The sequence below is a fragment of the Polistes canadensis genome, unplaced genomic scaffold (genome assembly GCF_001313835.1).
Source record: "Polistes canadensis isolate GaletaPanama2010 unplaced genomic scaffold, ASM131383v1 scaffold_19, whole genome shotgun sequence".
Classification (NCBI taxonomy): domain Eukaryota; kingdom Metazoa; phylum Arthropoda; class Insecta; order Hymenoptera; family Vespidae; genus Polistes; species Polistes canadensis.
The window spans coordinates 916,643-928,457 of NW_014569566.1; the positions used below are offsets into that span (position 1 = coordinate 916,643).

An 11,815-nucleotide genomic window follows, 5' to 3' on the forward strand; every position below is an offset into this window, starting at 1 on the left:
ACGCTTGTGGAAATGAAAAACACGCGATCTATCTATCATATACGTATGATCTACATATTACAGATCATGTCAATATAAATATTATATCCATTATTATACTAAACGTATATATATATTTATATATCACGAGATTATATCATTTTGTTTTTTTATATTACAAAAGAAATTTTATCATAATTTGAAAAGAGAAAGGATAAGAAAAAGAAAAAAAAAAAAATGAAGAAGATATTCATTAAGAAAAAAAAATTATGTAATAATACTTGATCCGAGCAAATTGTTCGGTCAAAGTTAATTAGATAAATGAGAGAAATTATAATCGAGAAAAAATCGAACCGGTCGTGGTTTAATAATTGCTCGATTACACTTCAAGTGGTATTTTAAACGATGTTAATTAGGAAGACGATTAAACAATACATAAGCACACATACACACACATATACATATATGTATATATATATATATATATGTTCTGGTAATTATGACAGCGTATTAAGTGAAATAATTTTGAAACATTAATATTTCTTTCTGATTTTGATCTTATAATTCAAATAACATTAACGTAAAATAAATTAGGGCAATCACGGATCGAAAAAATTGATTTTTTAATTTAATATCTTATCATTTATTCATCTCGCACATATCGATACAACAAAATCATTCTAATGGAAAATAAAATTAAGGCAATCGTAGATCGAAAGTTAAAAAAAGAAATAATTGTTCAAATCTATTTTATATAATTTATTTGACAAATGGAAGAAAAAAGAAATAGCATTTAATAATAGAAAATAAACGAATAATGAGATCAAAACAATCCAAGATGATTAAGTTTTGTTTATTATTATTTAAGCGATACAATATTTTCACCTAATTTTTAATCCGTCGTATCAATCGTCGAAATTTCCTTTTTTTTTTTTTTTTAAATCAATAATAGGTGTTAATAATTATAGATAAAATAAATCGTAAAATATGTATATTTTCGATTAGTTTTTTTCTCATAATTACCGATGCACCATATATATATGTTATTTATTGTTAGATAGAATCGATTATTACAAGCAACACACTTGTTGTTGACAGCTGCAATTGAATGCTTATTAACCATCTTCTCGATTATTTTTCAACGATTAACGTAGGAACAAATAAAAAAAAAAAAAAAAAAAAAAAAAAAAAAGGAGAAAGAGAAAAAAGAAATATTACGAAGAATACTATTGTTCCGAGTAAGATCGATTGATCATCGTGTTGGTCTCTTTTTCAATAGAGAAACGAAAGTAATTATCGCGATATTTGAGAATGAAGAAGGTGTTTCATCGTATAATGCGTACAATCGAACTATTTACTACGTGTTAATTAGCAAAGACATAAACAAGATTATAACTCTTACCGCGCATTAGAAAAGGAAAAGTACAGCTATATATATATAAACATTATTATTACTTTTTATTTTAATTATTAATTATTTGTAATATGATCGATTATTATATTTAATATTAATTCATTGATCTAATGCAAGTTGCATTCGAAACATTTCAAACATTGCTCTTCAATAATACAATTAATATTTAATTGTATTAATGAAAAAAGAGAAATATTATAAATATGTAGAATAAAAATTGTAAAATTTTAATAATAAATGCGAAAGTATAATATACGAGAGTTAAATAATAAAATATAAATTTCATATATAATCAATTTTAAATTATTAATCAACTCTTAAGGGGGGTTTTTATAAAATTAACAAATATATATATTTTTTTTGTTTGTTTTCTTTTTTCTTTTTCTTACATTAAATACATTAAAACATATGTCATTGGATATGTTATATAATTAAAAAATAAATATAATAATAAAAAATGTATGGATATAGAGATATTGATCTCTTGATTTATACTGACCTACTATCAAAGATATTGAAGTGATACGATTGACCATCTTGGAAGGTATCCTAACAGATAATTCGATTGTTCAGGAGCACTCACTGCACGTTGCCGGTCCTAAATGACGACTGTCGAAGAAACGTGGACGGGTTCGCCGGTTTTCTTTGCTTGGAGTTGGTGTTGTACACCAATGACGACGGGAGAATATTGACGTGATCCAACGTATCATATATTATGTCACGGGCAGGTAGATAGTATGTGATACACTAACACCATTATCAGCTTTTGCGACTTATCAATTTAAAAAAACAAAAATGTTAATTATTGTCCGTTTTTCTTTTTTTATACTCGATTAATTCGTTCCCTCTCTTTTTTCGTATGTAAGATTTTTTACGTTCTTTTTTTCCTTTCTTTCTTTTCTTTTTTTTTACATTTATTATTACTCTTTAATTGCTATGAGGGTATATTATCGTAGAAGATTTATTTCATAGTTTTTTCTTTTTTTTGTTTCGTTTGAATTATAATTCAACATTTATGGACGGGGAACAAAACTTAAATTTCCTTTCGTTTAATTGTTTTTTTTTTGTTTTGTTTTTAATGAGATCTCATTGTCTTAGGAACAGTTAAATGTTTTACCCGTTCGCGCCATAAATTTGAAAACGCGAGATCGATATGATAGTTGAGAAATATTACATTTTCATTTAGTCAATTAATTTTTATTTAACGAAATTTCATGGCTCATAAATATAGGCATATATTATTTTTCAATGATACAAATAAAATACTTGCTTTTATTTATACTTATCTTTTCAGATTTTATTATATAATATTGTATTTAGATTTTTATCATTAAGATATCGTCAAGCAAGAAGCATGAAAATTAGTAACTTAATCAAGAAAAATATATTCTTGTCAGAACGTTTTCGCGTTATTAATTTAGGATACTTTTCAATGCAAATCTAGACAATAATCCTTCGAGTAAATAGATCATTTCGTAGTGTTTGTTTAAGGGCGCGGTTCTTTACAATTAGGCTCATTGACCTGACAGAATTAGGACTGGATCGATGAATTTCATCTTCGCATTTTAATTGCTCGTCGCACCTTTTAATGAATCGTAATTGATTGACTTATTGAAAGAGAATGTTAAAATATACATTAACTATTGTATATACAGGTGCAGACAAAAATTCAACAACAATATCAATTCTTGTGTTTTTCATATAATTTAATTGATTTCATCTTAATGTATAAGAAAAAAGCAACTAATTATAGGCGCTGATAATAAATGTCACGCTCTAAAAGGCTTCATCAAAACATATTTTTTTCAAAAAAGTATGTTACATATAATGTGCAATAAGCGCAAACATTTTTAATTTGTAAATTTATTTTTCTGCGGAGTAGAGGTAAAGGTAAAAAAAAAAGGTCGGTCGGTAAAAAAGAAAATTTTATTATCGATATAAAAAAAAATTAAAGAATGCGATTTTATCGACTGCCAGTTATATCTGTCCGGTATTATTATTTCTTACTTACCATTAGAAATTTTATATGAATAGATAACAAATTTAACAGATAGATGGCGGTTTTCAATAAATTTCCTTTTTATTATTTCACACGTTGCGTGGTTTAACCTAAACAGGAATAAACTTTTTTCAATGCTAAAGTATTCTTCAAAATTTATTAAAAATTATACGCTTAACGAACTCTTATTTATTAAGTATAATTTATATAATTTAAAAAGTGTTAATAAATTTGTCGCGGTTACATGATAACTTATAATGTCACTTTGAAAATATAACCCTTGTAATTGGTTTATATACATTATTATATAAATTAATATTAGAAAGATTACTAAAATGTTGTCATTGAATTTAACTTCATTTAATGCATCAATTAGAACGTTTCCGTATTGGCGATTAAGTTCGTTATTGAGTACAAGTATAATTAATCCTGAACACAATAACTTAAGTAAGGTAAATCTTGTAATACTGTTGTTCTTTATAATACTATGTATAAATAGTGAAGACTTATTCAACTATTTAACATTACATATATATATATGTAGGTATGTATGTATGTATGTAAGAATATTTTTTTGTAGCAAGAAGAAAGTGTTATTCAAAACGATGACAAATATCCGAAGAAAGAAAAAGTATTACAAAGAAACACAATTCAACAAACAGAAGTATCACGGATATCGCAATCTTCAAACAAATTACAAAATAGAACTAATTCTTTTATATCTTTAGATGAAAAAATAATTAAAACTACAAATACTAAAGATTTGATCGGTATTATGAACGATCCAAATATAACAATCGATCAAGTTAAACAAATTATCAGTCAAATTTCTAATTTAAAACCTGACGTAGAAAAAGAAAAATCAACTTCTGCATCTGTAGATACTAAAAAAGATTTTGTAAAAATGGATACCATTAGTAACATTGGATTTTTACCATTGTCAACACCCAAAATAATTCAGGTTTGTCCGATATGATTTATAAAATGTAATCTTTAGTTTTTTTTCTTATTATCATATACTTGGGTTGGTTTTTTGTAGATACTCAAAACGTTATCGTACACAAATGACAGAAATGTACCTCTGTTAAAAACATTGACCTATAATATCGCTATGTACAGCAAGAAATTAAATACAAGAATGTGCGGAGATATTTTGTACAGTTTGGCTGTTTTAAATTATCCAGAAGAGGTAATAGAATAGATCGCATTTAATTATCAATTATGAGATATATATGCTGTGTTTGAAAATACATCAATTATTTATTTACAGGTGTTATTGGAGAAAATAATGTCTATTTTACGCGAAGAATTACTCGCGAATGAAAACGGACCCGTTATGGGTTCAATAGCAATGTCCTTAAAATTACTTAAGTATAAAAATTATAACGTATTAGATACCATTGTCTTATGGGCCAATAATAATCTAGAAAAGTTAAGGTTTCAAGATTTGACCTCGATTATGGGATGTTTAGCTATGTTTGGTTATATTCCTAAACATATGGATAATCTTCAGGTATCATCATTTATTCAATATCATATTTGATATTTATAAATTAATTATGTTCATATGGCATATTATTTTTTTTATAAACAGGATTATATAAATTCATTAACCCCTGAAATTACATCAAACAATCAGTTGTGGCTAGATTTTGTATGGTCTTTGACACTTTTGAACAGAGCGTCTAAGGAACAAATTTCATCTGTATTATATCATAAATTCATTGAAAGAATTATAAGTAAGTATTTAATCGTTTGAATCCCAGATAACTTATCAATTTCATATTGCATTTCTATAATGTGCCACTTTTCGACAAAAAAATCTAAACAGCACAACCTTGCTGCTTGAGATTCAGATGGTTAAAAAAACTTCAAATAACTGTGAAGTTAATACAAAAAAAGTATGTAATTTATCGATTGTCGTTATTTTTTAGATACACGTAATATTAAGAGTAAAATAAATGCGCTCAAGATATTGAACATCAATGCAGCTGTGCGTACTATTGTGAAGGATTATGATGGTAGATTAATTTGTTAAATACTGATTTATAAATTTATTATTATTACTAGTTATATATATCATTGAAAAATTATATTTCATTTTTAGGTCCATATAATAAAAACAGGGATTTATTTTCAATAGTCGTTGAATACAAAAAACAAAAATTAGAACTCATTGAAGCTTTGAGTGAGACATTACATCAAATACATCCTCTTTGTTTCAAAACAAATATTAATACACACATGGGTTTTAACATAGGTAAATATTTTGTATAAATTTAGATATATGATTAGTTACATTATATCAATAATAAAAGATTTTGGTATATATGTTACCATATTATAATAATATACCATAATCAACATATATGTTGATTTGGTATATATGTTCAAGTGGGAAATCCGAGATTCACCGAAATGCCTAGGCATTGTTGACAACGCCAAAAAACCCGGTAATGTAGGAAATGTATTCATATTTCTTACATTTCCTAAATATTCTGTAGAATAACAAGTGAGAAACCGATAAAGTAAGAAAGCAAATATAAAACATTTCGTTTTAAACCTGCTTATGTTCCGATAAGGAACAAAAAATACAGATTTTCCATGGTGATCTCTATGAATATCCACTACGATAAGTAATAGTGGGCCCTATATAATAACACACTGGCATAGAGTAAGTTTCAATTTATAGAAGTGCGCATAGTACAGCGGTATACACAGTCTCAAAAATCTGTGCACAAAAACTCGTGTAGCAGTCAAGGTGTTAATTGTGGGCAATGCCTACGCATTTCGGTGAATCTCGGCATCTCCCACTTGGACGATAATATATACATAAATGAAAACTAAAAGTATTATATATTATATTTTATTAATTTCTTAGATGTAGAAAGCTGCGTGGATTCAGATAATAGATTAGTAAAATATGTCGATAGCAGTCCAAAGAATATGAGGTGTGTGTGATTGTTTTAAATGATAATTGTAATAATTAATATTTATGTTTATACACACAAGAATTGATTTTTAACAAGAATAATATTGCAGGTTAGTGTTAATGGTACATGACTATCATGATTATTCTCGAGGAAAGGAAGAAATATTAGGAATGCCTAAATACTATAATGATCTATTAATCGCTCAAGGTTATAGGGTATTAAATGTTTCTTACCAAAACTTCAGTGCAAATGATATACTTGCTAAACGTGTAAAATATTTACAAGATAAGATTAGTTCGATATAAACGTTTTCGATGTAATTGAATTAAGTGTAACTAAAAAGATTAATGAAAATAAATTAAATTGCTTATTTATTGTGTTACGTTCAATGGTTCTTTATCATTTTTATTATTATATTGTATAATATGTAAATGAAAAAGAGAAGAAAAAAAAACAAATATGTTTATTAAATATCTTGCACAAAAATGTAAATCTATAATATATATATTATATAACATTTATTGCGATAGGACGATAACAAATATTTTTCTAAAATTTATATAATACGACTAATAAAGTGAACACAATATTTATTCAGTTTTAGTCAACTGTTCTGTCTTTTCCTTAGTAAATTTAGAAACAGTTTCATAAGCATTTGCAATATGCGAAGGACTTTCCGCAACAAATTTAATACTCGTTATAACTCCTGTATTCCATTTCGTTGTTAGCCAATGTTTAAAATCTGTGATATTGGGTATCGATGGAATCTGAGAAGATATTGTAATCATTAAACGTTCTTTCAAATCCAAACCGATTTAAATTTTTCAACTCACCCCTTTGGTAATTTCTGTAGGTACACTACCCTTTAAATATGGATCTACATTTTTATGTATTTTATCATAAACCTTAAGACTTTCATCATGTTTTGACCAAAGACCTTCTTGTACAGAATAATAAATAATACCACCAACTAGACTAGCTTTAATGGTTAACCTATGAAATATATAACCTCAATCAGTATTTCAATAAATTTAATTTAAATAATGGTAGCATGCAAATACCATGATAATAATATTTCTTGAATCTTCCTTTTTTGTACTAACCGCACTAAACCCATAATATATGTTATAAATTACTTTTTGTTTCTTTTAATATCTATGGGTTTATACGAAAGAAGGCACCTTCTACCTATCAGAAATAAGAAATTACGTAAAGTATAATAAATGTGAAATTTCGATTGATACAAGTAAAATAAGACTAGAAAATATATATTTTAATAAATTTGATATTATATTATGAAAGTTTTTAATGAAATTTAATGTATTTATACTCACACGTGAAGTATCACATTTGTATTACGATAAATGATTAATACGTCATTGACTCACGTAGTACTAGAATACGATGAATGAATATATGTGGTAAAATATGGCGGGTAAATGTTTTTACCAAATTTGATTGTATATTTATAATCTAATCAAAATTCATTATCTCTGTTATTTACAATTCTTTTTTTTTTTTTAAATCCGTTTATTATTAATGGTATATATTTTTTTATTTATAAGAGAATATAATTATGTTGTATGTTACATGTTACATGTTGCATGTTGCACGTTGCATGCTGGGGTGCTTATGCTTTATTTATTGCACTTATCTTGCTATACTTTTGCTTTTCGTTTAGCACCCTTATCTTAATAGTACTATTAACGTTTAAGTTTTGGTTCTAAGCTTATGGTGGTATATAATAGCGAAGTTATCTTAAAAAGCATGAATATATTGGGCTAATTCATGAATAAATAAAAAACCGTATTCATTTATGAATAAACAGAACAATATGTTTCCTTTTAAAAAAAAAATTCACAAAATTTATATTATTATTTATATCTTCATCTATAAAATAAGATTTTCTTTAAATTAACCTTAAGAGTTATCTTTTTAGACTCCTAGATGGCAGTTTCGATAATCGATCGGTCAAAGATATCGAGTTGTTACACATTTAAATTATTCAATAATATTCATTTTTTAGAAATAACCCAAATTTGAATATCTTATAACACTCCATTATGCGTTATATTATTTTTACATGGATATAAAAAAAAAAAAGAAATAATAATAATAAATTCCAATAAATAAATAATGATTTATAAAAATACTGAGAAATATTTAGGACAACTCTCGCATGTATGGGGTGAGTAGCGTAATCGATCAAGCGCACCTTGGTAACGCTGAATCCTTCTACGATTATCTATTATCTTTTTTCTTTTTTTTTATTTAACGAACACGCAAAAGGAATTTCAATAGAAGATCAGTAACGTGCATAGGTGCTGCCAAGGTGCTGCTTTCCTTTGTGATAAAAAAAATAGAAAAAGCATCCTCCTCCTTCTCTTCTGAAGTGTGTCGGGTTAGTCATCCGATTAATTTCAGTTCCAAGACTTGTAATTATGTTTTATAATTAAATACGCGTACCTAACTTTCCCTTTCGTTTGTAATCACCCTCTTATCCTCTCTCTCTCTCTTTCAATCTTGCTTTCTTCGTCTTATAAAGCTTGTCCTGCACGTAATTGGAATGTCCACATGAGGCTGTTAAGATTTTTGCTCCGTTACTTTCCACCAGGTAAGTAAAGTTGAGGATGTTTTAAGTATAAAAGGTAAATTGCTTCGTCTAACGTTTAATCGTTAATTCTATGAAATTTAACATCTTTTCAACTTTAAATCATTTTACAGGTCTCGCCTTGGAATACAGACAAGGTGGCGACGTCAAAACTAAGATGATCGACTTGTTGGATCTGTCCCTTGAGTAATTGAATTTTTCACTTTATTGCCATTCCCCTATAGAAGAACGTTCCTCATAGTAATCTATAAAAACTATCGAGTCTTTTAATATACCTTTCTTTATTTTATATATATATATATATTTTTTTATATCGAGGTTTGAAACGTTCTATCATTATAATTATAATTGAAATGAACAAATTCAAGATGAACAAGTGAATGTTGTTGCTTTTTTTTCTTTCTTTTTTTTTTTTTTAGTATAGAAAGATAAAAAAAACAGTTTCAAGATTATTTCCAAATGGTAAGTTTTGTTAAATGTTAAATCGCAAGGTTTATTCTTTCAGAACTGACATAAAAGCACTGGCAGAGAGCATAAAAGCAAGTGAGCCAGTAATAACCGAAAGTGTAATGGACCAGTTAGTGGAAACATTGGAGAAATTACAGGCCAAAGTGTGCAACGCAGACGTGAAGCGTTATTATAAACATAAGACCCTTAGAACACATCTTCTTCCTTTAACTAACATAGCGTTCGATAAATTAGGTAAAAGGTACTATCGATTAAGGTCGGTCGATATAAAATTCGGGTAATATATTATCCGTTGTATCTCATTAAACAATACATTCATTAATTTATCTAATATAAATCTTGTGTGTGTGTGTGTGTAAAAATATATATATAAATATTAATATAAAAGTAGATAAAGATAAATGTTGTTGTTTAATATAGATGCTTGACAGGAAGCTACGACAGAACTTGTAAAGTTTGGGACATTGACACTGGAGAGGAGTTACTTACTCTCGAAGGCCATAAAAACGTTGTCTATGCCGTTTCCTTTAACAACCCGATATCGTAAGTTTGATCTAATAACAATTTTACAAAATAATAAACGTCATTTATTAAAATCATCATTTATCATATTTATCTAGAGACAAAATCGTAACCGGATCTTTCGATAAAACAGCAAACGTTTGGTGTTCACGTACTGGTCATTGTTTGCTTACACTGTGGGGTCACGTAGGTGAGGTTGTGGTAGCTAAATTTTCACCCGTACAAAATAAATTGGCTACTGGTTCTCTCGATTCTACTTCAAGGATATTTAATCTTACGACAGGTAAAAAAAAAATACATTTTCTGGGACAACAAATGAATCTCGAGTATCCGTGTGAGAGAGAACACGTTGAAAGAATAAACATAGATTAGATGTTAAATGTTAAGTTTGAATAGAAGTTTTTTCGTTTTTATCGAAAGAACGAGAATAAAGATGGGATCTGAATGGAGGCCAATTCGACAGGTCAAGAATTGGGTTTGCTGAAGGGTCACACGGCGGAAATAATTGCGCTTCATTACAACGAGGACGGAAATCAGATGATAACGGGTTCCTTCGATGGCACCGTAAGCATCTGGGATACAAGGACTTTTACGTTAGTTACAATTTTATTTCCCTTTTTCTTTTCTTTTTTTTTTTTTTTTTTACTGTAATTTTCGAAAAAAGAAGAGAAATATCTTTTATCCGTGAATTTTTTCTTTTATTATCTAGACGAGTTTGCGTATTGATCGGGCACCGTTCGGAACTATCCAATTGTCTATACAATTTCGATTGCACTCTGATAGCATCCTCTTCGATGGATAAAACCGCTAAAATTTGGGACACCAGGAAAAATACTTGTCTGGCTACGTTATTGGGCCACGACGATGAAGTTCTCGACTTGACCTTTGATAACAAAGGCAAGAAATTGGCCACAGCTAGCAGTGATACTACAGCAAGAGTTTGGGACACCAATACGGATTTTAAACAACTTTCGATCATGCAAGGTCATCGAGAGGAAGTTTCGAAAGGTAATATTATAAGTATATCTTATTTTTTTTTTTATTAATCCCTTACCTTTTAAAATCACCAAGAATTTTTCTTTGAAAATCAAAGTTCACTTTTCGTATATTCGCATCGTCCCAGTTTGTTTCAGTCCAAGCGGTCACCACCTTTTGACCTCTTCTTTGGACAAAACTGCTCGTTTATGGTCTATAGAATCCGGATATTGCGTGCAGAAACTCGAGGATCACGTCGACGATGTATTTAGTTGTGCATTTTCATATACAGGTGATACAATCGTAACTGCTAGCAAAGATAATACTTGTACTATTTGGAGATGACTCGATTGGTTCAAAGTTTGTCCATAGCTTTTACTCGTTATTCTTTTTATCATTTATATCATTTATTTTTATATCATTTAAATCGTATATAAATACGTAATTTATATACGTTTTGTTTTTTTTTTTTTTTAAATAATTATTATTTCACGGTATACATGGTATAGAACAAAATTTTACTAATATAATTTGTAATCTTGTTCAAATTAATTATAAGAAGATTATAATTTTAATCTCGAAAAGTAGTTGCATTTCCGGTGAAAGTTATACAAGTCTATCATACAAAGATTCGCTTGAAAACACAAGGAAAGTAACGTGTGTTTAATATAGCATATATCATGTGTTTTAGGTAATTTATTGTGTCCACTCTAATATTAACATAAATATTATATATTAGACAAATGGAATGTTTAAAAAAAAAAAAAAAGAAAAGAAAGTAGGATATAAATATTCTTAATTGTAATACTTAGACATATATATATATATATATATATAAAAAGTATATGCCAATTATTGTGCACGCGATTCTATTATATTTATCGTAAAATCGTAATGTTCGTTCGATACAATTT

At 27.7% G+C, this 11,815-nt stretch overlaps 3 protein-coding genes across 4 annotated transcripts; 2 read left to right on the forward strand and 1 right to left on the reverse strand.

Annotated features, from left to right (window-relative positions):
• Window positions 1-3,472: 3,472 nt before the first annotated feature.
• LOC106793870 (protein TBRG4) lies at window positions 3,473-6,699 on the forward strand. The gene is made up of 9 exons (XM_014761144.1): window positions 3,473-3,844; window positions 3,973-4,353; window positions 4,432-4,581; window positions 4,663-4,905; window positions 4,987-5,131; window positions 5,327-5,413; window positions 5,500-5,652; window positions 6,274-6,343; window positions 6,435-6,699. The coding sequence occupies exons 1-9, from the start codon at window positions 3,728-3,730 to the stop codon at window positions 6,628-6,630; spliced, it is 1,542 nt and encodes a 513-aa protein (XP_014616630.1). The 5' UTR covers window positions 3,473-3,727; the 3' UTR covers window positions 6,631-6,699.
• A 5-nt stretch (window positions 6,700-6,704) lies between these two features.
• Window positions 6,705-7,721, reverse strand: LOC106793871. Of its 2 annotated transcripts, none has more exons than XM_014761145.1 (4): window positions 7,660-7,721; window positions 7,429-7,513; window positions 7,159-7,318; window positions 6,705-7,092 (listed from the first exon to the last, which is right to left on the reverse strand). In XM_014761145.1, exons 2-4 carry the CDS (start codon window positions 7,440-7,442, stop codon window positions 6,916-6,918), a joined length of 351 nt encoding a protein of 116 aa, XP_014616631.1. In that variant the 5' UTR covers window positions 7,443-7,513; window positions 7,660-7,721; the 3' UTR covers window positions 6,705-6,915. The 2 variants fall into 2 exon arrangements, with proteins under 2 accessions (XP_014616631.1, XP_014616633.1); XM_014761147.1 differs by having other exon boundaries at window positions 7,429-7,509; window positions 7,660-7,685.
• A 995-nt stretch (window positions 7,722-8,716) lies between these two features.
• Window positions 8,717-11,320, forward strand: LOC106793796 (dynein assembly factor with WDR repeat domains 1-like). The gene is made up of 9 exons (XM_014761003.1): window positions 8,717-8,726; window positions 8,871-8,939; window positions 9,050-9,122; window positions 9,442-9,645; window positions 9,825-9,947; window positions 10,025-10,209; window positions 10,390-10,519; window positions 10,636-10,934; window positions 11,050-11,320. The coding sequence occupies exons 2-9, from the start codon at window positions 8,900-8,902 to the stop codon at window positions 11,244-11,246; spliced, it is 1,251 nt and encodes a 416-aa protein (XP_014616489.1). The 5' UTR covers window positions 8,717-8,726; window positions 8,871-8,899; the 3' UTR covers window positions 11,247-11,320.
• The last annotated feature ends 495 nt before the right edge of the window (window positions 11,321-11,815 follow it).

Coding starts and splice junctions, on each gene's coding strand:
- LOC106793871 (XM_014761145.1), bottom strand. Junction 7,093..7,158: donor CTACAGAAATTACCAAAGGG/GTGAGTTGAAAA, acceptor ATATCTTCTCAG/ATTCCATCGATACCCAATAT.
- LOC106793796 (XM_014761003.1), top strand. CDS start 8,900: ATGAGGCTGTTAAGATTTTTGCTCCGTTACTTTCCACCAG. Junction 8,940..9,049: donor GCTCCGTTACTTTCCACCAG/GTAAGTAAAGTT, acceptor ATCATTTTACAG/GTCTCGCCTTGGAATACAGA. Junction 9,948..10,024: donor TCCTTTAACAACCCGATATC/GTAAGTTTGATC, acceptor ATATTTATCTAG/AGACAAAATCGTAACCGGAT.
- LOC106793870 (XM_014761144.1), top strand. CDS start 3,728: ATGTTGTCATTGAATTTAACTTCATTTAATGCATCAATTAGAACGTTT. Junction 4,582..4,662: donor TTTTAAATTATCCAGAAGAG/GTAATAGAATAG, acceptor ATTTATTTACAG/GTGTTATTGGAGAAAATAAT. Junction 4,906..4,986: donor AACATATGGATAATCTTCAG/GTATCATCATTT, acceptor TTTTATAAACAG/GATTATATAAATTCATTAAC.